We start from the raw sequence: 20,984 nt of genomic DNA on the forward strand, positions 1-20,984 counted from the left end.
GTTGAGCATCGACCCATGAACCAGGAGGTCACGGTTCGATTCCATTCCCGATCAGGACACATGCCCAAGTTGTGGGCTTGATCCCCAGTAGGGGGCATGCAGGAGGCAGCTGATCAACGATTTTCTCTCATCATTGGTGTTTCTATCTCTCTCTCTCTCTCCCTCTCCCTTCCTCTCTCTGAAATCAATTAAAAACAAACCACATATTAAAAAGCGGGACACAGCTTTTTCCTGTGCCGAGGCCCGCAGGAAAGCCATCAGGGTGGCCTATAAGAGGAAATTTCTTCCTTCAGAACTGAGCAGACCCAGGCCGCACTTCCTCACTGGCCACAAGGGGGCAGTGGCCTGTCTTACACAGCCTAGACGGCTCTAGGGGACACTGAGGCGGCCAGGCCTGGCCCGAGCGGACCCTCGCAGGAAAGGTTTGACTTCTTTTTATTATTATTGATTTTTCACAGAGAGGAAGGGAGAGGGATAGAGAGTTAGAAACATCGATGAGAGAGAAACATCTATCAGCTGCCTCCTGCACACCCCCAACTGGGGATGTGCCCACAACCAAAGTACATGCCCTTGACCGGAATCGAACCTGGGACCCTTCAGTCCGCAGGCCGACGCTCTATCCACTGAGCCAAACCGGCTGGGGCAGGAAGAGTTTGACTTCTGCGGTAGCAGTTCCATCAGAATAAACATGTTGCTTCTGCAGACACCCACCTGCAGGGTCTCCTCTCGTGTGGGCACGTGCAGATACTTGGAGCAGACACAGCCAGGAGCCCTGAGGAAGGGCCGGGCCCCCGGGGCGCAGGGTGTGGGCTGAGGCGGGGCCTGTGGGTGGTGGCTCCCTGAGGGACTGGGGAGCCTCCCACAGACATGGGCCTGGACAGACGTCAAGGCCTCCGTGTGGAGCGCCTCCCACAGCCGCCACCTGCGCCGGGAAGACCTCCGGCGCCCAGCCCGCCCCCCCGTGCTCACGTGCCCCGGTGGGCTCTGTTACAGGACGAGCTGACCGACCTGGCCCTCCCTTGTACCGTGTCCGGCATGAAGGAGCCGCTGGTTCTGGGCATTTCTGGGAAACCCCAGGGACTGCACGTGAGCATCACCATCCCTACGGAGGGCGCCAAGAGCAGGTGAGCCCAGGGGCCGGGGCCTGAGTACTGAGGCGACTTGTGAAGGAGCAGGGGGCCAGCCTCCTCCCAGCTGGTTCCTCCAGCCAGGAAGGGGCCCCCTAACCACCTCTGTGGGGACAGATCCCTCTACCCCATCCTCGCCCTCTCTGTGGTCTTCCCGCCCCCGCCCCCCACAGCTGGAGGCATGGTGTCCAGGCAAGTAGGAGATGGCAGGGGCAGGGCTGTGGGTACCGTGGGCTCTCCCGCATGAGGCTCAGCAACCGGGAGACAAGCCAGTCCGCTCCGGCCAGGGCGAGCTGGTGACATGTGGGCCTCCCTGGGCATCCTAGGCTGACAAGATGTCTGTGGGGTGGCAGCTTGACGAGGTGGGGGTCTGAGGGTGAAGCCTGGTTGCTGGACCACGCTCGCGCCCCCTCCCACGGTGGCTCACTGGGCAGGGCCAAGGGTGGCGTGTAACCTGGTGCCCCTGGGCACGGGGCAGTGTCCCCGGCACAGAGCCAGGCCACAAGGAGGAGCTCCGCCTGGACTTCGGCGCGACAGTGCCACTGAGGACCTGCGTGAACCGCCAGCTCATCCTGACCAACTGCTCCCCGATCCAGACCTCTTTCACCCTCAAGTTCAAGTACTTCGAGAGCCCTCAGAAACGCCTGAGCCAAAAGCCCAGCGTGTAAGTCTGGTTTCTTTCAGGGGCAGTCCCCGGGGAGGAGGTGGCCCGGTGGGGCGTGCCCCGATGGGCCTCTGTGAGGCTGGTGGCTGCGGGGAGGACGCGCTTGCACAGGTGGACACGGGGAAACGCAGGCAGGAGATGGTTTCTGCTGCCCAGCTCCCAGGCCCGGAGGGGGCCTGTGGAGGGGCTGGGACTCTGGCCCCTTCTCCTCAGCCTGGCCTGCCTGCTGGGTGGAGGGCTTCTGATTCAGGCCAGTGAAGGAGGGAGAAGTGACTGGGGCGGAGGGAACTGTGTGAGCAGAGATGTGGCAGCGAGGCAACCTGCAAATCTGTAACTTGAAGTCAGCCACGAAGTATTTACACCGCAGCAATTGGCAGTTTACCAGCGCACCACTGCAAACACCTCTCCTCCAGGTCGCCTCACACAGGGGAGCCCAACTTTAAAACCTCTGCTGCAGATGGCGGGGAGCCGCTAACAGCTCCTAAAACATTAACTCTCCCGCTCCAGAAGGATTAGTGTGTGCTCCATGCTGGACAGATGTCAGCAGGAAAGACGGGAAACGGGGGCCTTGGCAGAAAGCTGCGCAAGCGATGGGCAGTCTGCACTAGGCTCATCTCCGGGGGTCAGAAACTGGGCCAGGGGTGCCTACCCCAGAACCCCACCGAGTTTATGGGGAGGCAGTCCCTGGGGCTGGTGGGTGGCAGGAGTGTCGCTGGAGCAAAGGCCAGAGAAGGAGGTGAAGAAGAGACCTGACCAGCTCTCCCCTGGAAAGCTGGCCGCCAGGGGAGGTGGCTCAGGTCTGAGAAAGGGTCTGGATGGCTTGACGCTATTTCTGTGTCCTCCTGGTAAAGCCCCGACGTGTCTCCTGCCCTGCTGAAGACGGACCGGATTCGCCAGCAGTTGGCCAAGCGGGAGCAGCTGGGTAAGAGCTCCAAGGGGCAGGCGCCGAGCCCCGGCCTGGCCAGAGCGGGATCGTCCTCGGCTTCCTGAGTATGTGGACCCTGACCACCTCAGTGTCTTTTTTGTTTTAATATATTTTCATTGATTTCAGAGAGGAAGAGAGAGAAACATCAATGATGAGAGAGAATCGTTGATCGGCTGCCTCCTGCATGCCCCCTGCTGGGGATCAAGCCTGCAACCTGGGCATGTGCCCTTGACCGGAATCGAACCTGGGACCCTTCAGTCCACAGGCCGACGCTCTATCCACTGAGCCAAACCGGCTAGGGCTCCATGTCTTTTCTAGCAAGGTCCCTGAGCTAGCTGTGCCCCTCTCTCCGCCCCCCCCCCACTCCCCCCGCCGCCCCCCACCTGACAGCAGCCCTCTTTTGAGTGAGGCCATCCCCTTGTTAGGGCATTAGGCTTGGGCACAGGTCCAGGATTTGATTTGGGATGGATGGTGGCTCAGAAGGGAGGGGTCCCCTGGGGGCTGGCCCCTGGACTCCGGGATCCCAGAGGGAGGGTCTGTTTTGCTGGACCAGGGAGAGACTGGGGAGGCTTGTCTGGCACAGTGTTTTGCTAACACCTGAGGGTTTGGACCTCATAGCCCCCCCTCCCCGGGGTCCTGAATCCCCTTCCCTGGTCCCCCCCCCCCTCCAGAGTTCATGGAAAACATGTTGTCTCACGGGAAAGGAGCATCCTTCTTCCCCCACGTTTCCCAGGGCACGCTGGACGCCCACCAGCAGCTCCGCATCGACATCACAGCCTGTGCGAACATGTGGGGCGAGTACTGGGACAGCCTCATCTGCAAGGTGCGGGCTTGCAGGCGGGTCACGGCCTGGGGGGCGGGGAACCTGACCCCGGCCCTCGCCTCCACACTCTCTCTCTTCCCCAACACCTGGCCCCTTTGACTCTCAGATCTCACGGAGAAGAAACCCTTGGCGGGTGTGTATGTGTGTGTGTGGGGGGGGGTTGTTAATACTCGAACAAATAGCTTGGTGCCAGGTTCCTTTCCTTCTCCATTTGTAAACGGAGAGTGGGGGGAGGAAGGAAACAACCTGAGCATCCACATCTGTCAGTCGAAGATTTGATTACAATGTGGGCTCCATCCATCCGATGGCATTCTGCACAGCCCTTAGATGATGCTGTAAACCTTCGTTAGTAAAATTATATGTCACGAAAAGAGATGATCAAAAGAGATGCCGTATGCTCCTCGTGTATATCTGTTTCATGTACACAGAAGAAGTCTATCCAGACAGTTGTACATGAAAATGTTGGCAGTGAGGCATGCTGGGGGTGAAGGATTATGAGTGATTATCATACTGTGTTTTAAAAACATTTAAAAAAAACATTTTTAATAGATTTTTGTTGATTTTGGAGAGGGAGGGAGAGGGAGAGAGAGAGAGGAACATCAATGATGAGAGAGCATCATTGATCGGCTGCCTGCAACCTGGGCATGTGCCCTGGACCAGAATCAAACCCGGGACCCTTCAGTCACAGGCCGATGCTCTATCCACTGAGTCAAACCGACTAGGGCAAATTAAAAACATTTTTTACTTTTTATTAGCAGAGAGAAATAATAGTTATTTTCATTTAAAAGATACAGACATTGGATGAAAGGGCCTATAAGAGGTGAAAGATGGCCAGGCTGGGAGTCCTGTGCAGGTCGGGGGGGCGGGCAGGACAGCAGAGGGACAGGCAGGGAACTGGCTTTGGGGTGTCTGGGGTGAGCATCCACCGGTGAGGAGTGAGGCCAGGCCCTGCTGGGCCACGCCGTGGAGGCCCTGGGCTGGCTGGAGAAGGAAGGGCTTTGCATCGAAGGGAATGGGGAGCCAGGGAAGGTGGCGGCAGCCGGCGACAGGGGACACAAGATTGGCGTGTGTTTGCAGGTGGGAGACCTGCCGCCCTCAGTCATCCCGGTGCACATGGTGGTGGTGGGCTGCCCCATCAGCTCTCTGAGGACCAACTACACCGCTGACCCGCTGCAGAAGGAGCCTGTCCTCAGGTGCCCACGCCGCCGCCTTCTCCGCCCCCTAGAGACCCTCTGGCCTCCGGCCTGGCTGCTTTCTTCTTGCTTTTCGACTGGCCCGGGGCCACTTGGTGCCACCCAGCCAGAAAGCCCAGGACAGGGTTGCCCTGGAGGGGCGAGGCCTCAGGGGACATGGCTGTTGCCTGCACAGCTCAGACGGCTTGTGGGTAGTAATGAGCAGTAATGAGTAGTCAGTGTGGCCTCAAGTCCGCGCGTGGCCAGGGCCCCCTGTACCAACTGAGGTGGGATGTTGTCAGTGTAGTTGTAGGGAGAGGGGAGGGGTGTTACTGGGACAGTGAGCAGCCCTGAGTCAAGTTCACCAGGTCATAGTTCACCAGGCCCCGCATGGTCTTGGTGAGTCCCGGATGAAGACAGACCACGGTGGGGGCCTCCTCCCTGCCTGCGCCTCCACGCCGGCTCCCCGTGTGCCGCTCGGGGCTGTGCTGACCTCGCCTCCTGCCTCCAGGTTCAGCACGCAGGTCTCTGGAGGAGAGACAGTCACCCGTGTCCTTCGCCTGAATAACTCCAGCCCCTGTGGTGAGGCGCTCACGAGAGAAAATGGGGTTCTTGTTACAGTTTGTGGGCGTGATGGGCCGGGCTGGGAGAAGCTGGATAGAGCAGGAGGGTATAAACCTGTAGGTTGTTGTTGTTTTTTTTTAATCCCGGAAACATTGCCCGCAAGTGGCAGGAGAGAGGAAGTGAGGCCCCACACCGAGTGGGATAACGGGCAGCCTTGGAGGGGCTCAGGGAGGCGGGGCGTGGGAAGACGCACCTGCCTTGTCCCTCCTCCCCCCGCCCCCCCTACCCCACACCTGCCCCAGACATCCGCCTGGACTGGGAGACCTACGCTCCGGAGGTGAAGGAGGACCAGCTGCTGGAGCTGCTGGTGTTTTACGGGCCCCCTTTCCCGCTGCGGGACCAAGACGGAAACGAAGTCCTGTGCCCCGAGACCCCGGAGAGCAGCAGCTCCTCCCAGTCCCCAAGCGTCTCTAACGGGTCGTCGGAGTCGTCCTCCAGCTCGGAAGCGGCCCATTCTGTGAGCAAAGTTGCAGGGGGAGGGGGAGGGCTGGCCACCCGGGGGGCTGGGAAAGGGGGGCCAGCGGACCTGGAGCCTGAGCCTCAGCAGCATCTTGACGACAGGCCGAGAGCAGCGCCAGCGCCAGCGCCAGCGACAGGGCCGCGCCCATCATCTCGGTGGTCCTGCAGGAGCACGAGGGGGTGCCCTCGGACCACCTGTACCGCATCAGCCCCAAGCAGATGGTGAGTTGGGGCGGGGCTGGGAGCGGCCTCGACAAGTGCCCGCTGGCCAGACAGGGGCACCAGGCAGCACTGAGCCTGGGCGCCCGTGCCAGGTGGTCCCTGCAGGGGGCAGCAGCGCCATCTCCATCTCCTTCACCCCCATGGTCCTCGGCCCCCACGTCCTGCACAAGGTGGAGTGTGTTGGCTACGCCCTGGGCTTCATGAGCTTGGACAGCAAGGTGAGCCCTCCTGGCCTGGGGTGGGGCCGCGGCCGCCGCCTGCTCAGCCCAGCGACCGCCAGTGACCAGGCGTGGGCCCGTAGGTGGAAAGGGAGCTTCCAGGGAGGCGGCGGCGCCTGCAGGACTTTGCCGTGGGCCCCCTGAGGCTGGACCTGCAGGGCTTCGTGAGGCCCGCACAGTGAGTCCGCTGGGCGGCCCGGCCTCCCTCCTTCCCCCTGGGGAGCACCCTTACCCGGCCCTGGCGGGGACCAGACAGGGTTCTGGGAGCAAGACCACAGAAGTGGGAGGGGGAGGGAGGAGCAGCCAGCAGGTGAGCCCAGGTAAAGGCCGGCCAGGCCGAGGGGGGGGGGGGGCTGCCAGGAGGCCCCAGAGGCCCAGCCTGGCCCCGCCATGCCTGTTGCTGGCAGGCTAAGCGTGGAGCGGGACTACGGCGGCGGCATGCAATTCCGGCTCCAGGCCAGTGACCTCATCCCCGAGCAGCCCTGTGCAGGGGTGAGTGTGCTGCCCCCTCCCATGTCCCTGTAGGCCCTTCTGAGGCATAGCACCCCCACCCACCCCACCCCAGAGCCCTGGGCCTGAGGCGAGGGGAGATGCCTCCTAGCCCCCCGCTCTGTGCCCACCCAGGTGCTGAGTGAGCTGGTGACCACCCATCACCTGAAGCTGACCAACACCACAGACATCCCGCACTACTTCCGGCTCCTGGTCTCCAGGCCCTTCTCCGTGTCTCAGGATGGAGCTAGCCGCGCCCGCAGAGCTCCTGGCGCTGGCTGGGAGCAGGAGTGTGAGGAGGGGTCGGCCGCAGCCGGCAGGCAGCTGGTGCTCCACCCGCAGGAGAACATGCTGGTCAGTGGAGGGTCCTGGGGTCCTCAGCCTCGTGGGCACACTCCTCTGGGCAGAGTCACCTTCCTCTCTCATACATGCACACATGTGCAGACAACACACCTCACACATTTGTACGCAGACACAAACACACAGACCTGTGTATCCAAACCACACATTTGACCCCTCAGCCCATGCCCTGGGCACCCAGGAGGGCACCCAGGAGCGCACTCCCACTAGACACACCACTTCCAGCCAACACGGGCCCTCTGCACAGGTGGCTCACACATGGAGGAAGGACCAGGCATACCAGTGTGAACACAACTCAAGTCCCGGGCAAGCAGACCCTCTCAGTCCCTCTGCCAGCACCCCGGTCAAGGCCGAGCATTCCCACCAGCACCTCCACTTTGCACACAGCCTCCCCCCTCCCACGTGCCCTCACTCAGGTGAGTTCACAGCTTGATTGCCATCTGCCCAGGTCCAAAGTGACTGTCTCTCTTCTGTGACAATAGAACCCTGGATTTGCAGAACTGGGAGGTGGGGTGGTCGTGGGAATGCCAGGCGGTGGGAACCACAAACAGCTGCCTCCTTCCGTTTCTGAGGCACGTGGCACGAGGACAGGTCACAGGCCACCTGAGTGGCTGTGTGTATGCACCCCATCTTCACTGTGGGCTCCCAGGTGTGTGCAGCCAGGCAAGAACAGCCAGCCAGGCTGGGTGCCCCGCCCTCTCTCCGCACCCCGTCCTGCTTCAGAGGCTCCCTCCTCCTGTCCTCGGAGGGGCTGGGCCCTCCCCACCTCTCTGCACTCTCCTGGGTCATCTCAACCACATCCAGAGCTTCAGGGAGAAGCTGCCCCTTTCAAAATGTGTACTTCGGTGTGGGTGTCACGACTGTCGGCCACTTGCTGCACTGCCCGCCTGACTCCTGACCAGCATTCCCTCCCACACAGCACTGGCCCAAACCGAACTCCCGCCTCGCTGCACCCAGCCCTGCCCCCGCGTGCCTCCTCTCAGCGAGCATCATCCACCCTAGCCACCTCTGAGCAGCCACCTGCCGCCCTCTGCTCAGCCTCTCAGCACGCCGCCCTTCTCTTCATCCCACACCATGTCTTGGTCTAGGACAGTGGTTTCCAAGCCGGGCGACACACCGGTGGCCTTTAGAAAGCTTGTTAGAAGTAGACCCCAGGCCCAGCTGCAGAGATGAGAAAGAATCTGTACTTTTTTTTAAAAAATATATTTTATTGAATTTTACAGAGAGGAAGGGAGAGGGATAGAGAGCCAGAAACATCGATGAGAGAGAAACATCGACCAGCTGCCTCCTGCACACCCCCTACTGGGGATGTGCCCGCAACCAGGGTACATGCCCTTGACCGGAACCGAACCTGGGATCCTTCAGTCCGCAGGCCGACGCTCTATCCACTGAGCCAAACTGGTTTCGGCAAGAATCTGTACTTTTAACAAGTGCCTCAGTTCATTCTGATGACTGGGCCCAAGGAACACACATCAAGCCCCATCCTGCTGGGCCCACTTTGCACCTTGGCCCCTCCAGTCCTCTCACCCACTCGAGCTCCCCCAGCCCACCTTCCCGCAGCAGCCAGAGGCCTGAGGAAGGCAAAGCTGAATGGGACGTCCGTTTCAAACCCATCAGAGGCGTCGCCCTGTCCTCAGGAGAAAGACACAGGCCTTGCCTAGGCCGCGCGAGGCTGTCAAGGACGGTTTGCTGTCATCTCCCCTCTGGCCCCTCCGCTCGCAGGGGCAGGCACAGCCTCATCCGGGTGTGACGGGTGCTGGGCCCAGAGCAGGCAGATAGTGTCTGTGGGATGCATGCGTCTGACGGGGCTCTGGGTGGGGGTGGGGAAGCGCATGCTGGGCTCTTGGCTGGGCCGGGTCAGCCAGAGCCCTGCAGGCTGTGCTGTCATGACTGAGCTTCGGCCTTGTGGGGCCTGCAGGGGCCGTGGGAGGGAGGGCCGGACAGAAGCTGCCACCTGCCTTCAGCAGCCTCAGGTGACGGCTGGATCTTGTCTGTCAGGTGGACGTGTCCTTCTCGCTCTCCCTGGAGCTGCTCTCCTATCAGAAGCTCCCGGCTGACCAGATGCTGCCCGGAGTGGACATTCGGCAGAGCGGGAGTGGAGAGAAAGAGATGGTGTTTACCCAGAATCTGCTCCTGGAGTACGCCAACCAGACCACTCAGGTGAGTCCCAGGCCTGCCCCACACTGTTCTGGTGGGGTCAGAGGAAGGCAAACCCTGAGAGGGCCCTCAGAAATAAGAGGAGCCCAAGTCCTTACTGAGGGCCCAGCCTGCCTTGGAAGAGGCCTTGTCAAGGAGAGATGAGGGTCATTCATCCTTACTTTTCTTAGGAGCTCAGAGCCAGGTGAGGTGCTATAAAGGGAAAAATCAGGGAAGGCTTCCTGCAGGAGATGGCATGTGAAGCCTCCCATTTAATTACTGTTTAATGGAAAGGGAACCACATTGAAAGTCAGGCCGAGGGGATGGCCTGATGGGTGGGAATAGCAAGCACTTGAGGGACAGATGCTCCAGCTCGTGGAGGACCACAGGCCTAGTTCTGTGGACTGTGACAGGTCACGGGCTGTGGTGTGGCGCTGAGCTGGAGGGCCCAGGCAGGTAGAAGCCCATGAGAAGTGGTCTGGCCTGAGAGGTGGGTTCCAGAGAGGCCAGAGGATTTGAGCACTGGAGCTGGGGGCAGGGGAGGCCAAGGTGAGGCGGTGGGCTGGCAGTGCCTGCAGGTGAAGTGGTGGCAGAGGGGCTGTCAGGAGCTAGGGCACTCGCACAGGCAGGGCCCGATGTCAAGGGAAAGGGGGAGATGGCCTAGGGCCCAAGGAAAACAGGGCTGGGCCTTGGAGCCCCCGTGGGGGCAGGGAGGAAGGCAGGACAGCACCCGACCAGGGAGCAGAAGCCACAGAGCCTGATCAGGGCAAGGGTGGCAGGGGGAGCAGATGGCGCCTTCCTCTGTGCAGAAGCCCACCAGCAGCTTCGGGCTTTAGATACAGCGCCGGCCCCTCCACCTCCCCGTGCTGACTGTGCGCTCCTCAGAAGCGGCAGTCCTTGGGGTCAGCAGGGCTCGTGTGTCCCTGAGACGCTGGCTCAGAGCCCACCAGAGGTGGGCAAAGTCAGCTGGTCCCCACCAAGTTAACGGCTCTGTCCCGTAGGTGGTGCCCCTGCAGGCCACCGTGGCTGTGCCCGAGCTGCAGCTCTCCACCAGCTGGGTGGATTTCGGGACCTGCTTTGTGAACCAGGAGCGAGTCCGGGAGATCTACCTGATGAACCTGAGTGGCTGCCGGAGCTACTGGGCCGTGCTGATGGGTAGGCCGTGCTGTCCTTGCTGCCCACTGCTCCCCTGTGCAGCTGGGCCGGGCCCCCAGGAAGGTGGCTGACACCACCTGGGATTTCTGCAGGGATGGGCCTTCCTGGGGCAGCGCATGCAGCTGCCTGTCACGTATGCGCTCCCTTCCCCGCGGTGCAGGCCAGAAGGAGCTGGACCAGGAGCCTGCGGCATTCAGGGTCTTCCCGAGCAGTGGGCTGCTGGAGGCACGCTCTGTCAACGCGCCTCCCACCTCCATCGTCCTGCAGGTTCTCTTCACCGCCAGGTACAGCCCCTCCCAGCCCCCGGCACTGCCCAAGGCTGGAGCCCCCTCCTCACCTCAGCGCCCGCGGCCCACAGGAGCAGTGAGCTGTATGAGTCCACGCTGGTGGTGGAAGGTATGCTCGGCGAGAAGGCCTGCACCCTGAGGCTCCGGGGCCGAGGCTCTTACGACGAGAGATTTGTGCCACCCTACCAGCTCTGAGGCTCTGCCCTCAGAACCACCGCACCCCCCAGCCAACTCTGGAAATAAACATGGCCCAGAGCCAAGGACAGGTGTGCTGTGCAGGGCACACGCTCGAGGACCCCTGAGCAGCGCCTGGACGGCGCGTGCTGGTCTCAGCTCAGGTCCTGCATGGCCGTCCTCTGAGGCCGCCGCACCGTGCAGACTGTGGTGGTTAAGAATCAGTACTCAGACTGAGCCGAGGCGAGACAAACATGGTAAGAAGCTGACATACATTTACTATGTCTATTGCATCCTCATCCAAAGCCCCTTCCCCGTAATTACATGGTGGCCTTGTGGCCTGGGTGACCCAGTACCTCCCCCACTCCTGTACTGTGTCCTCAGTGGTCACGTTTTCCAAATTAGCTGAAGTGCCTCGATTTGCCCGCTGCAGCCACAACCACCACGCCGAATTTTCCCACGTGGCGTCACTCCTGTAGTGTTGCTTTCTTGCCTCCAGCAGAGTGGGCAGCGCCTCACTCAGTTTCCAGGGTATTCAAAGACAGCAGCAGCTCCCATTCCGGTGCCAATGCACATGGACACCACCCCGTATGCCCTGTGGAAGGAGCACCGTGCTGGCTGGGTGAGGGCAGAAAGGGCAGAAGCCCCACCAAGCTCTCTCCAGACCAGGCAGAGCTGGGTAGACCAAGGCCTTCATGGCACAGAGGATGGAAGCTGTGGGTATGGAATTCCCCGACTGCCCACCTAGGCGCCCCCATGGCAGGTGTCTGCTGCAGGCCAGGGTCCCCTTCACAGCGGCCTCTCATGGCAAACGGGGGTCACAGCCCTGTATCCTTATCTCGGAGTGTGTGCAAGTATACTTCCCCCTACTCCCCTCGGGTGCCCAGCTTGGGGTTCCCCCATGACACCCCCATGGAGAGTCGGCCTCACCTCTTCCCACGGCGCTTCAGCTCGTTGAGCAGCGTAACGACTTGTCGAGCCCCAGTGCAGCCCAGTGGGTGGCCCAAGGCGACCGCACCCCCCAGAGGGTTCACCTTCTCGGGGGGCAGTCCTAGCTTCTCCACACAGTAGACAGCCTGAGGGGAGGCAGGCATCAGCTCTCACTCCCTCCCGTCCCCTCACCCCTGACTCCACCTGGGCTGCCGAGGGCCCAGGCCGTGTGGAGAAGAGGCTCACCTGGCTGGCAAAGGCCTCGTTGATCTCGAAGATGTCCACGTCGTGCACCGACAGCCCTGCAGGCAAGGGGGACAGACCCAAGCTGACCCAGCGGCCCCTGACCCTTACAGGACTCTCAGTCTCGCGAGGTCCCACCCCATCCCTGGCCTTGGGCTGCCTGGTGTGTCTGTCTCTGTCCCAGATGAAGGAGTGGGTCCCAGCGGTGTGGTCAGGAAGGGCTCTGCCAGGGGTGCTAGTCTGTCCCACCTTCACTCTGCAGCACCCACAGGACCACCGCCCTCCGGCAGCAGCATGAGAGGCAGAAGTGGGATCCAGACCTAGGGCATGGAGGAGCCGCCTACCTGCTTTTTTCAAGGCTTCCGGGATGGCATAGGCAGGTCCAATGCCCATGATGTCAGGTGGGACCCCAACCACTGCATAGGACCTCAGGATCCCAAGGATGGGCAGGCCCAACTCTTCTGCCTTGGACCTCCGGGCCAGCAGGATGGCAGCTGCCCCATCGCTCACTTGGCTAGAGTTTCCTAGAAGCAAACCATAGGGGTAAGGAGGCCTCAGAGCAGGTCTCAGGAGGCCCAGGGCCCCCGCGCCCACCCCACCTGGTGGCGCCAGGCTCCCAGTCTGTCCAGCATGGACGTGCCCCAGCCCAGTCTCACCGGCAGTGGTGGAGCCGCCCTCCTTGAAGGCAGGCTTCAGCTTGGCCAGGCCCTCCAGGGTGGTGCTGGGGCGGATGCCCTCATCCTGGGCCACGGTGATCCTCCTCTCGGTGCCCTTGTCATCATGGACCGTGGTGGTCACAGGCACAATCTCAGCTTGGAAACAGCCCTTGCTCTGGGCTCTGGCTGCCCTGCCGTGCGGAGCACCATGGACAGTGAGGCTCCCTGCCTGCCGGGGTCCCTGTGCTGCCTCCACGTCCTCCCCACTGGGGCCGACACGCAGCTCAGACTGCAAGATGCTGGGTCACCCCCGCCTTGGGGGAGCTCTGAGGGACTGGTGTGGGTGTCCCACTACCCCATTGACCTCAGATCTTGGCCAATCCCAACCTCAAAGGGAAGAAAATGGGGTGGGGGCGCCCCATTTAGTCTGACAGCCATGAGGGACTGAGCCTGCTCGGCTTTCTGTGCCAAAGCGAGGATGGAGCCCCAGGGGTATCTGTGCTGGATTCTGCCAACTTTTCTGTTTGATCAGAATGGCTCAGTTCACCTGTCCCCTATTTTAGGATCATGTTTACAATCACAGGCGAAATGTAAGCGCCCAGGGCATTCCCCTGGGAGAAATCCACAGCTCTCACCAAATTCTCACTTTACTGACGCCAAGTGGCTAAGAACCAGTGCCTCAGAGAAGCTCCCTCCCTTTGCTGTCCTCTCCCTGGGCAGCTGGGGCTTGCCAGCTTCAGCCTGCCCCTGCCCAGAGCCCCAAGTCCTGGGGTTCTCCTGATGTCATCCCCAGCCTCTGCCTCAGGAAGCTGCCCCAGATGCAGGAGTGGTCCAGAAGCTGGGATGCCCAGGTCCCCAGCAATGCTGGCCCCACACTCAGGCTATCCAGAGGAGCCTGTGGCTACCATGTCTAATCACCAAACCACAGCAGTTAGAGAAGAGTCCTGGCCCTCATTACACGCCCCCCCCCCCAAATGAACAGATGGGGAAACTGAGGCCCAGTAGGAAGAAGACACTCAGGGTGAACAGACAATAGTAGGATGTGGAAGTGCTAAGAATGCACACTGGCCCTGGCTCGTGCCCCCTCTCCCTCCTGCAAGGCACGAGACGTGGGAACCACTCGCTGCCCTGTAGTTGGTCTACGGACAGCCTCACCGGAGACCACTTAGGTCAGCTCTTAAACACGCCACCCCACACAACACTCACTTTTGCTGGGAAGCCAGTGCAAAGGTATCCTGCTTCTCCCGTGAAATGCCAAACCGCTCGGCTACGTTCTCCGAGGTTATCCTAGAAGACAGACAGCAGCAGTGTGGGTGAGTCTGGCAGCCTGGGACTGGCCAGGCAGTGGAACTCGGCACCGGGAGGACAGGAAGGCCAGTCCGTGGCAGAGACAGGAATGCAGACTCAGGGAATGTAGGGGCACAGACAGGGAGTCACCCAGATCCTAAGAAGCTCGAACACCAGAGGCCAGAAGAGAAGAGGGGCAGAGGAGGGCCTGGGAGGGGGCACTCCTGGGGGCTCTTGGCCAGCTCCTCCTACGCCTCAGGAAAACGGCTTTAATGTGGGGGATGAGGACTCCACGGCCCCTCTGGGAAGATCCCACCCAAGCTTCCTGCTCACTGGAGGTGAAGCCCACCTTCATCCTGGAACCCAGAGCCACAGGGAGGCCTTCTGGCTTTAGGGGCTTCTCTTGGAGATATGGTCACTGGGTGTGGAGGCAGCCCGTGCACTGCCCTCTCTGAACTTCAAGTGGAGCCAGGATCCCCTGCCCACGGACTCCGAGTGGCCCAGAAGCTCTGACGCTGGCAGCAGAGCTAACATGCTAGGCAAACAACACGCTTTCCGTGTTGCATCTGCTGGGCCCAAGTTCCTTCACCAGCATGTCCAGTCACCAAAGCTTCTTAGTTCCTCCTCTTTCTAATTTTCCAAGACATTGGGTGCAGCTGCATCATCCCTCGTGTGACTGAACCCCCAGGGAGGGAGGGACAGGCTAGGCCATGTTTGGGAACCCAGAGGCACAGAGAGGGCCTGGGGGTGCAGGAAAGGGCAGCATCGAGTCCCATCCAGAGTTCCTGCAGAGCAGACCAAGCCTGAAGCAGGCCAGGGTTGGCAGCACCTGCTGCAAGATGACCCGAGTTGCCGGGCCCCTGCTCCAGGCCAGGCAGGGAGCTGAGGGACGCGGCACACGGCTGCAGGTGAACACTCACCCCATGGGAATCAGGCAGTCCCTGGCCTTCTCCTTATCCACCAAGCGTGAAGTAATATTTCCAGGGTTCCCTCTGTCAGCCAGGGACATAGACTCCACTCTGAGAAGGAGGAAGAGGGGATCATTCGGACTCAGCCAAGGATTCCGGTGCATCTGACAAGTGCTGGGAAGCAGGGAGCCCCAGGACACGGCCAATGAGCCAGAGCTGGGGTGGGGGACAGAGCACCGCATGGTCCCCCCTCACGGCAGGATTATGCTTCCCTAACTTAGCTGCTCCCCTGGCTTGGGCTAGCGTCAGCCACAGAGGGGGAAACGTCCATCAAGCCCAGGGCTCTGTCCTCAGGGATCAGATTCAGAGGAGAGAAGAGACAAAAATTTTACAAGATGCAAACCAAAGAGTGATGTGACCGGCTTGGATGAGGAAGTGCTAGGAGCCGCGAGGAAGTGAGATCGGTTTATTGTGGTGAAAGGGCTTTGAGGAGGTGGGGAACACAGGCCTCAAGGGCTGATAACACATAACCCTGACGGAATGCTGCTCTGTGCCCAGCACTATTTTAAAGTCCTTCCAGGTCTTACGTACTCAGAACAGACTCAGTCACATAGATGCCTTAGAGCGTTAGCTGTTGTTAATTCAATCTCATCAACTTCCACAGGGCGGAGGTGGCTCTCCCCATTGTATAGATGAGGACACAGGCCCAGAGAGGCTAACTTGTTCATGGTCATTTAGCCGGGACCCAAATTTAGGTGGTCTGGCCTCAGAGCCCACTCCTAACCAGGATGTTCTGGGATACTCTTCATGATCGAAGCTACAGGGACAGCCAGCCTGTGACATGGGGGGCAGTCCTGGCTCAGACCTTAATACCCTAGTAACAAGGTCTTAACCTGCTAGGGGGCCTCAGATGTGTCTAAGAAACTCACAAAGGCTCCAGCCTTCTCCCCAGTGACCCCACTCCTCCCTCCCACAGTAAGATAGAGGGACGTGAGACTGATCAGAGAGCAGACTGGGCAGTGGCCCTCTCCTGGCCAAAGTCCCTGTACTGCAACCTTTGGTTTTATTTAGTTGCAGACACAGGGCAATGCAACCCAGCGCCAGTGGGCACAGCCCTGAAAAGGCCCGGCGACGCTCCAGTGAAGAAATGCTATCAGGGGGACTGAAAGGGGCCACTCGCCACCCCCTCCCCACCAGGCCTGCCAAAGCCCTCGCTTGGCCTGCCCTCCCAGCACCGGGTGCCCACCAAGCCTGGGCCCCACACCCTGTCCCTCCCGGGAGACTGCCCAGTACAACTTCTGCAGCTCCATAAGCTGCAGCCAAAGATGGAGCCACAGCGGACAGTGACCAAACCACCCCAGATCTGACCATGCCCCCCAGAACCCAGGAGGCAGCCAGAAGTTTCCGCCTTGGTTCCAGGGTGGAGGACAAGGAGACAGCCGCAGAAAGTGGATAAACCAGTTACAGAGTAGGCAGCTGCCCCTGGCTTTAGGGAAGCAAAACCGCAACTTCTCCCTCAGCAGCATCGTGAATGGACAAGGGCCGTGGGAGGAAACCCGAGCGCTCCATCTTCTCACGCTTGCCCAGTTTCCAGCCTGCCAGGTTCCAAGAAAGAAAGCTTTGAAAAGCCCACTTCCTTTCCCCATTGGTGCCGAGAGGTACGAACAATTCCTGAGCAGCCAGAGCTGAGGGCTACTTCTCAGCCGAATTTGTAGGAACCCTCTCCCAGGCAGCTGCCTAAGGGGGGAAATCCTGAAATCATGGGCCTCTCTGAACTCAGGAGATGAATATTAGTTTATTGTTACAAGCTGGTTAATAAGCTCTGGCAGAAAGAAATTCTTACCCACAAGCCATGCCAATGTCATAAGACCCATTTCTGATGCCACCTGCAACAAAAGCATTTCATAAACATCCTTCAACAGAGTCGTCCTGCTCTGGGAACGGGGGGGCCTCTCCCCACCTGGTCTCTACGTGGGCTCCAGCCTCAGACTGGGAAGGCCCAGGAGTGCCCAGAAAAGCCTGGGGGTAGTGCAGGGGGCTCTCCTCTTTCTGGGTTGAGAGTCCTCTCAGACATCCTCATTGCTTGCCCAGGAGATAGTGACTCAGCTGAGCCAAATTCACAGAGCCAGGGCAAAGGCCAGGCTGTGGCAATGGGCACCCACCCAGTCACAACTTACCAGCGATGTTGGCCACTGCCTGGAGCCCGGAGGAACACTGCCTGTTGACAGCGGTCAAAGGCACAGTCTCTGGGATGTCACTGAAACAGAAGGTGCGGCCAGTCAGCCTGTTCCCTCTCTAGGCCAGATCCCTCCTGGGCAGACCCCATCTCTACAGGCACTTGTTCCCAGGCCGTACAAGCACATGCTCCCCGCGCCCCCATCCTGTGATTCTCTTCAATCAAGGGCAAGCAGAGCCAAAGGCAAGGGAAGGCTAGTTAGGCCACGGGGATCCTTCTTTCCCTTTGAAGATTAAAAAAATGAAAGCTATAGTATATCTTCTTCTCCCAGAGAACAGAGAAAAAGGAAGTATTAGGCCAGAAACCATCTCTACTCCTCAGCCTCAGGAGTAACCATGTGGCCTAACCCTTTCTGTTCCCCTTCTCTCTGGAAAGCCTGCTCCCAGCTGGTCAAAGATCCTGATGGGTACCAGATGTTCTAACATTTCTTGTTCTGGTGGGTTCCTCCAGGCTCCCAGCCGGGTCCCTGCCCTGGAAGCTGGCGGGGCTGCCCCTCCTTATGTAACCTGCCCTGGGGAAATCACCAGGCCCTCCCCAGATCCATGGACTACACTGTAGGGGTGTCAAAGCACTCTGGTGATCCTGGTGTGCAGATCGTCTCCTAGTCCCCTAACTCTCTAGTTACCATCCCTTCACCCAACCCAAGTGTACACTAAGCATCTATTCCGTATAAGATACCACCTGAAGGGTGCTGACATGCTCATTATAGAGTGCCCTAGAGCCGTGGTCAGCAAACTCATTAGTCAACAGAGCCAAATATCAACAGGACAACGATTGAAATTTCTTTGGAGAGCCAAATTTTTTAAACTGAAACTTCTTCTAACGCCACTCCTTCAAAATAGACTCGCCCAGGCCATGGTATTTTGTGGAAGAGCCACACTCAAGGGGCCCAAGAGCCGCATGCGGCTCAAGATCCGCAGTTTGCCGACCACGGCCCTAGAGGATGCCTGACCGACACAGAAAATGAATCCGCTAGCAGAGACAGAAACAACAGAGCAAGATGGGAGAGAACAGCACAAGGAAGCACGTGGCTAGCTCCTGGAGGGGTCCTCATTTTAAGCCTGGGAGCTCAGGGAAGTCATGCAAATGGTGAAACTAGGCAGAGTTTAGCCAGGGCAGAGCGGAGGCAGGGACAGCACTGCAAGGGGACAGAATGACCAGCATAGGGAACAGCAGGCACACAGGCTGGCTGAAAGGGGGGGTCAAGGCCGGTCAGCAGCTGGGAGATAAGGCTGGAAGGTAAGTCTGGAGCCAGATCCTGGGAGTACTTGAACTCCAGGCTAAGCAGCCGGAACCTCTTCTAGTCCCTAGAGGTTTGGCCAGTGTTCCTGTTCCTTCACCGGCCAATGTTCCCCTTATTTCTTCTCTAAGCAGTTGGCGTACGTAGCCAAGTGGGTCTTAAATCTACACGTGAAAGTAACGTGAGCACGCCTCCTCTGTCTTGGGACAGCAAGAAGCGAAGGGCAAGTTTACCAGGGCCCCTCCTGGGCCACCCCTCGCCTAGGGCTCTGCCTTGTCCCCAAGCCTCTACCGATGGGATACGCCTGAAGGTCCCTACATGCTCAACTGGCAAAAAAGCTGAGTGTCACTCTTCAGTGTACCTGCCTGGTTACTGACCTAGCAAAGGAGGACAGAGTCCAAACAGTACTTACAAACATTGACTTTGGCTAAATTGACTGTGACTAAAATTCAGGTCACAGAGATCTCATAACCCCACAGGCCCTGTTGGTCTTGGCCCCGAGGCAGGTAACCCATCTCCCTTCAAAGTAGAGGAAAGGTAGGGTTCTCACAAGCCCGGTGCCGAGGACCCTGGCTGCCTCCAGGTCTGGTGCCCAACCCGATTCTCTCCCATCCACAAGCCGAGTTCCCCAAAGCCCAACCTGATCCTCTCCCACTTGAGAGTCCACATGGCCAACCCAGAGCTGGAACTGGAAGTTTACCTCAGAAACTGGGCGATTCGGGCCATGACTGCCCCGGCCCCCGGCTGGAGCACATTTCCTGTGGACAACAAACCTTTATTCAGTGCCCGGGGGTGGTTGGGGCACTGAGGTACATGTGTGAATACCACAGAGGGAACATTCCAGATCTTTCTTCAGAAACAGGCTCCCTTGAGGCTCTGAGATTTCAAGGTGTGGAGCTGGGGGAGCAAGCTATATAGCAGCTCTTCCTGGTCATACACTAGGCACAGTCCCTGAGGGTCCCAAGCTCCCTCACCCCGTGCACCCCACCTTTCCAAATCGGCACACAGTGGGCTGGTGGCCTGCCTTGAAAGGTGTCATGCAAAGGAAAGAACGCAATGCAAAGCCTGACGTCAAATAAACTGGTTCTGTCAGTTAGGGAAATGGGGCTCTGCGCACGCACACCTCCCCAAGTGTCCTCTGCCAATCCCTGCCGTCACCCCGTAGGTGGAACAGTGATTTCCAACCTAGGGGTGGCGGCCTCCACAGTGTTTTAACGAGGCTCTGGCCACACGATGTCATGTTTTGAGGCTAGAAGAGTAGAGGTGGGGGGGAAAGGGTTGACCAAAGTTCAGGCAGCTCTGGATTCAGGTCCAAAGCTCTGCTGCAAATTCCCAGGCCTCAGTTGCTCCATTTTGTAGGTGAGGAACTGGACTAGACTGTTTTTGGCACTCGCTCCATTCTGTTGTAGCAGAGACTGGATGTCGGGATCAGTATAGAATCCTATAGTTTTCTGTCTCCTGGGATGTCCTCACACCCCTGTGCCAAGTCTTGGCGTTGGAATGTCTGTCACTTGACAGCCCTGCTTCCTGCCACTTAACACTGGGAATGTGCTTGGAGGGCCAAGCGAGTGCCCGGAGGCGGGGGCGGAGTCCAGCCCTAAGAAGACAAACTCTTCTTGGGGCGGGCGGACTCTCCTCTCGGGAGAGCACCAGGACCGAGCCTGGGGGTGGTGACGTGTTTGAGGACTTCAGCGGGATGGGAGGGCGAGGAGCGCCGAGCCCGGGGCCTGGGTAGCGAGCTCACCCACGCAGATGTCTCCCAGTTGGGTCGGGCTCAGCTTGACGTCCTGGAGAACCGCGGTCATGACGGCCGAGAGGAGCTCGTCGGGGGTGGTGTCCTGCAGCGGGAAGCGTGGCCGCGGTGACCCCGTGACCCGCGCTACCCGCCCCTCTTTCCCACCCCAGGGAGGCAGAGCTGTCACCGCTGGGGCGCGGAGCCACCTCCGGCGCCGAGGGGAACCGAATGGAGGGATCGGGCCCCAGTTCGCCTCTTGCCGCCATCTCACACCCGCGCCCGGAACCGGGGCCTCACCTTGAAGCCGCCGCGGCCCCCTCGGCCGATGGCCGTGCGCCGCCCGTGCACCACCACCACGTCCTCGGGCGACGCGCGCGGAGAGCCGCTCCAGCACGGCGCGGCCTGCAGCGCAGGCTTCGAGCCCGAGTCGGGCCGGCCGTTCAGGTGGCCCAGCACCACCTGCAGTCTCCGCATCGCGCAGCTCGGCCCGATAGCCCCCTCCACCCGGCCCGGTACCGAGGGCCGGAACCTAAACACGGTCGCCAGCGAAACCGCGAAACCGAACCTTTGCCCTCCAAGCCTAAACACCGCCCACAGCCCACCGCTCTGCGGGATGGACACGCCCTTTCCCCCCAAAGTCCCGCCCACCCCCGCCGTAGCCAACCAGAAGGCGAGTCTGCCTCAAGGCCCGCCCCCGCCGCCACTAAGCCACCTATAACAGGTCACAGCCACCGCCGAAAGGGTCTTTCCACTCAAAGCCCCGCCTGCGGCAGCCCTGCCCAGAAGTGCGGGCGGAAAGCTGGTTGCCGGACCGGAGGCGGGGCTCCAGGAGCCCTCTTGGCAACGAGAAGACACTCCGCCGCGGCCAGGCTCCCTTCCCCAACTGCCCAGCCCACTGCCCGCCGCCAGGGCCT

The 20,984-nt window shown here is 60.0% G+C and overlaps 2 protein-coding genes across 2 annotated transcripts in view; one reads left to right on the forward strand and one right to left on the reverse strand.

Moving 5' to 3' along the window:
* Window positions 1-11,048, forward strand: part of DLEC1 (DLEC1 cilia and flagella associated protein) — a 45,704-nt gene extending 34,656 nt beyond the window's left edge. Inside the window, exons 22-37 of the mRNA XM_028132070.2 lie at window positions 994-1,124; window positions 1,606-1,791; window positions 2,643-2,713; window positions 3,388-3,539; window positions 4,617-4,732; window positions 5,223-5,293; window positions 5,578-5,792; window positions 5,897-6,016; window positions 6,109-6,234; window positions 6,318-6,412; window positions 6,642-6,726; window positions 6,859-7,077; window positions 9,082-9,243; window positions 10,221-10,374; window positions 10,535-10,658; window positions 10,733-11,048. Coding sequence (XP_027987871.2) covers window positions 994-1,124; window positions 1,606-1,791; window positions 2,643-2,713; window positions 3,388-3,539; window positions 4,617-4,732; window positions 5,223-5,293; window positions 5,578-5,792; window positions 5,897-6,016; window positions 6,109-6,234; window positions 6,318-6,412; window positions 6,642-6,726; window positions 6,859-7,077; window positions 9,082-9,243; window positions 10,221-10,374; window positions 10,535-10,658; window positions 10,733-10,856 — 2,151 coding nt within the window. The 3' untranslated portion in view covers window positions 10,857-11,048. The remainder of the gene's footprint in view (window positions 1-993; window positions 1,125-1,605; window positions 1,792-2,642; window positions 2,714-3,387; window positions 3,540-4,616; window positions 4,733-5,222; window positions 5,294-5,577; window positions 5,793-5,896; window positions 6,017-6,108; window positions 6,235-6,317; window positions 6,413-6,641; window positions 6,727-6,858; window positions 7,078-9,081; window positions 9,244-10,220; window positions 10,375-10,534; window positions 10,659-10,732) is intronic.
* A 45-nt stretch (window positions 11,049-11,093) lies between these two features.
* Window positions 11,094-20,669, reverse strand: ACAA1 (acetyl-CoA acyltransferase 1). The gene is made up of 12 exons (XM_008154916.3): window positions 20,368-20,669; window positions 20,080-20,173; window positions 19,036-19,093; window positions 17,037-17,116; window positions 16,703-16,745; window positions 14,872-14,970; window positions 13,871-13,951; window positions 12,665-12,855; window positions 12,353-12,532; window positions 12,012-12,067; window positions 11,766-11,911; window positions 11,094-11,430 (listed from the first exon to the last, which is right to left on the reverse strand). The coding sequence occupies exons 1-12, from the start codon at window positions 20,542-20,544 to the stop codon at window positions 11,355-11,357; spliced, it is 1,281 nt and encodes a 426-aa protein (XP_008153138.1). The 5' UTR covers window positions 20,545-20,669; the 3' UTR covers window positions 11,094-11,354.
* Window positions 20,670-20,984: the final 315 nt, after the last annotated feature.

This window comes from Eptesicus fuscus, chromosome 18 (assembly GCF_027574615.1).
Source record: "Eptesicus fuscus isolate TK198812 chromosome 18, DD_ASM_mEF_20220401, whole genome shotgun sequence".
Classification (NCBI taxonomy): domain Eukaryota; kingdom Metazoa; phylum Chordata; class Mammalia; order Chiroptera; family Vespertilionidae; genus Eptesicus; species Eptesicus fuscus.

What these genes read in the sequence shown, in the direction of transcription:
- ACAA1 (XM_008154916.3), bottom strand. Translation starts at nt 20,544, where the DNA reads ATGCGGAGACTGCAGGTGGTGCTGGGCCACCTGAACGGCCGGCCCGAC. An exon ending in GACATTGGCATGGCTTGTGG is followed by an intron (nt 14,971 to 16,702) that starts GTAAGAATTTCT and finishes CCTCCTTCTCAG; the next exon opens with AGTGGAGTCTATGTCCCTGG. An exon ending in GGGCGGCTCCACCACTGCCG is followed by an intron (nt 12,533 to 12,664) that starts GTGAGACTGGGC and finishes GTTTGCTTCTAG; the next exon opens with GAAACTCTAGCCAAGTGAGC.